Here is a 1309-nt window from a genome sequence, read left to right as displayed (position 1 = left end):
GGGACCCGGCCGAGCGCGCAGCCCCAGCGCCGCCACCCGCCGCCGCCGCCTCGGTCAGGCGCCCCATGTGCCACGCGCAGGGGGCTCAGCGCCACCAGCCCGGCCGCCCGCGAGGGGGAGGAGCGGACGCCCCCGCCCGGCCCCAACCCCGCCCCGGCCCCGCCCGCGCCTGGGGGCCCGCCCTGGGGCTCCCGCCCTGGGGCTCCGGCCCTGGGGCTCCGGGTGCCGCCAGCCCCCGGGTACGATTTGCAGGCGGCGCCGTGGTTTCCGCTGCCCTGGAAAATCCATCCGCTTCGCTCGCCCGGGAAACCTCCTCCTGGAGAGACGCCCCAGGCGTCTGGCGTCCTGGCGACTGCTCCGCGCTGGTGCTTTTAGTCCGGGACGGGCGGACACACCTGGACTTGGCGGGGCCCTGCCCCTCCCGGCCCTTTGCAAGGCAGCTTCCCCGTGTGCAGGCAGGCAGCGGGATCTTCCCCGCAAACGCGCGTTCCCAAGAGTGTCTGGGCAACAGCCACCCACTCGCCCTCTTCACTTCACTGGCCAGTCTGCAGGTAGAAGGTGAATGCAGTGAGATCGTCCCACGTTCGGGGTTTCCACCCGAGCCAGTGTCCTAAGGTCGTTGATTTCAATTGAGCGCAGAGCGTTGGATGTCGTAGGGAAGTTGGGGAAAACAGGACACGACAAGACGGGACAGAAGAAAGTTAGTACGGACGTAGGCAGCAGCCGAGCCACTGGGCTAGGTGAGACAGTAGCATCCTACTGTTCTCCACTCCCTGTGACGCTTTCCTTTTCTCCTCCTTTTAATACCTCCTATCGGCTCTTTCCTCTGTCCCCTTAACGCTTGCAGTTAAGGAGGCAACTCTGGAGTCAGAGTACTGAAATTCGACCCCCAAATTCCTGACTCCACCCTTTTTAATAGCTGTCTGAACTTGGGCAGCTTAACCTCTCTATGCCTCAGTTTCCTCAGTGGCGATAATAATAATAAAAAAATCTACAGGGCCATTGTAAAATTTAAGTGATATCACGTACGGACCACGTTGGTCTCCCCAAATCAGCGTGTTACCGCTATGCCGGAGACTCCGATCTCCTTTAATCCGGTGCAGGCCTGCGCTAGCAATCTGTTTGTTAGGCGGCTCTCTGGGAACTCGAGCCTGGCCACGAGCAGGACAGGACCGCCAGACGACCACTTAGAAGCCAGCCAGGAGCTCCTCAGGGAACCGCGTCAAACCCATGCGTGCAAGGTAGAGGGTCAGGGAGCGCATCACTTGGGAGAAAGGAGGACCGATCTACGCAGGTCCCAGCTCTGGGC

At 62.2% G+C, this 1309-nt stretch overlaps 1 protein-coding gene across 1 annotated transcript in view; it reads right to left on the bottom strand.

Annotated features, from left to right (window-relative positions):
- The window catches only part of HACD1 (3-hydroxyacyl-CoA dehydratase 1), a 30870-nt gene extending 30778 nt beyond the window's left edge, over positions 1–92 (bottom strand). The window contains exon 1 of the mRNA XM_012660900.1: positions 1–92. This exon is cut by the window's left edge and continues 15 nt beyond it. Within this exon, the coding sequence (XP_012516354.1) occupies positions 1–67 (67 nt within the window). The 5' untranslated portion in view covers positions 68–92.
- Positions 93–1309: the final 1217 nt, after the last annotated feature.

Source organism: Propithecus coquereli, unplaced genomic scaffold (genome assembly GCF_000956105.1).
Source record: "Propithecus coquereli isolate 6110/MARCELLA unplaced genomic scaffold, Pcoq_1.0 Scaffold69, whole genome shotgun sequence".
In the NCBI taxonomy this organism is placed as follows: domain Eukaryota; kingdom Metazoa; phylum Chordata; class Mammalia; order Primates; family Indriidae; genus Propithecus; species Propithecus coquereli.
This window is presented reverse-complemented; position numbering and strand designations above follow the sequence as displayed.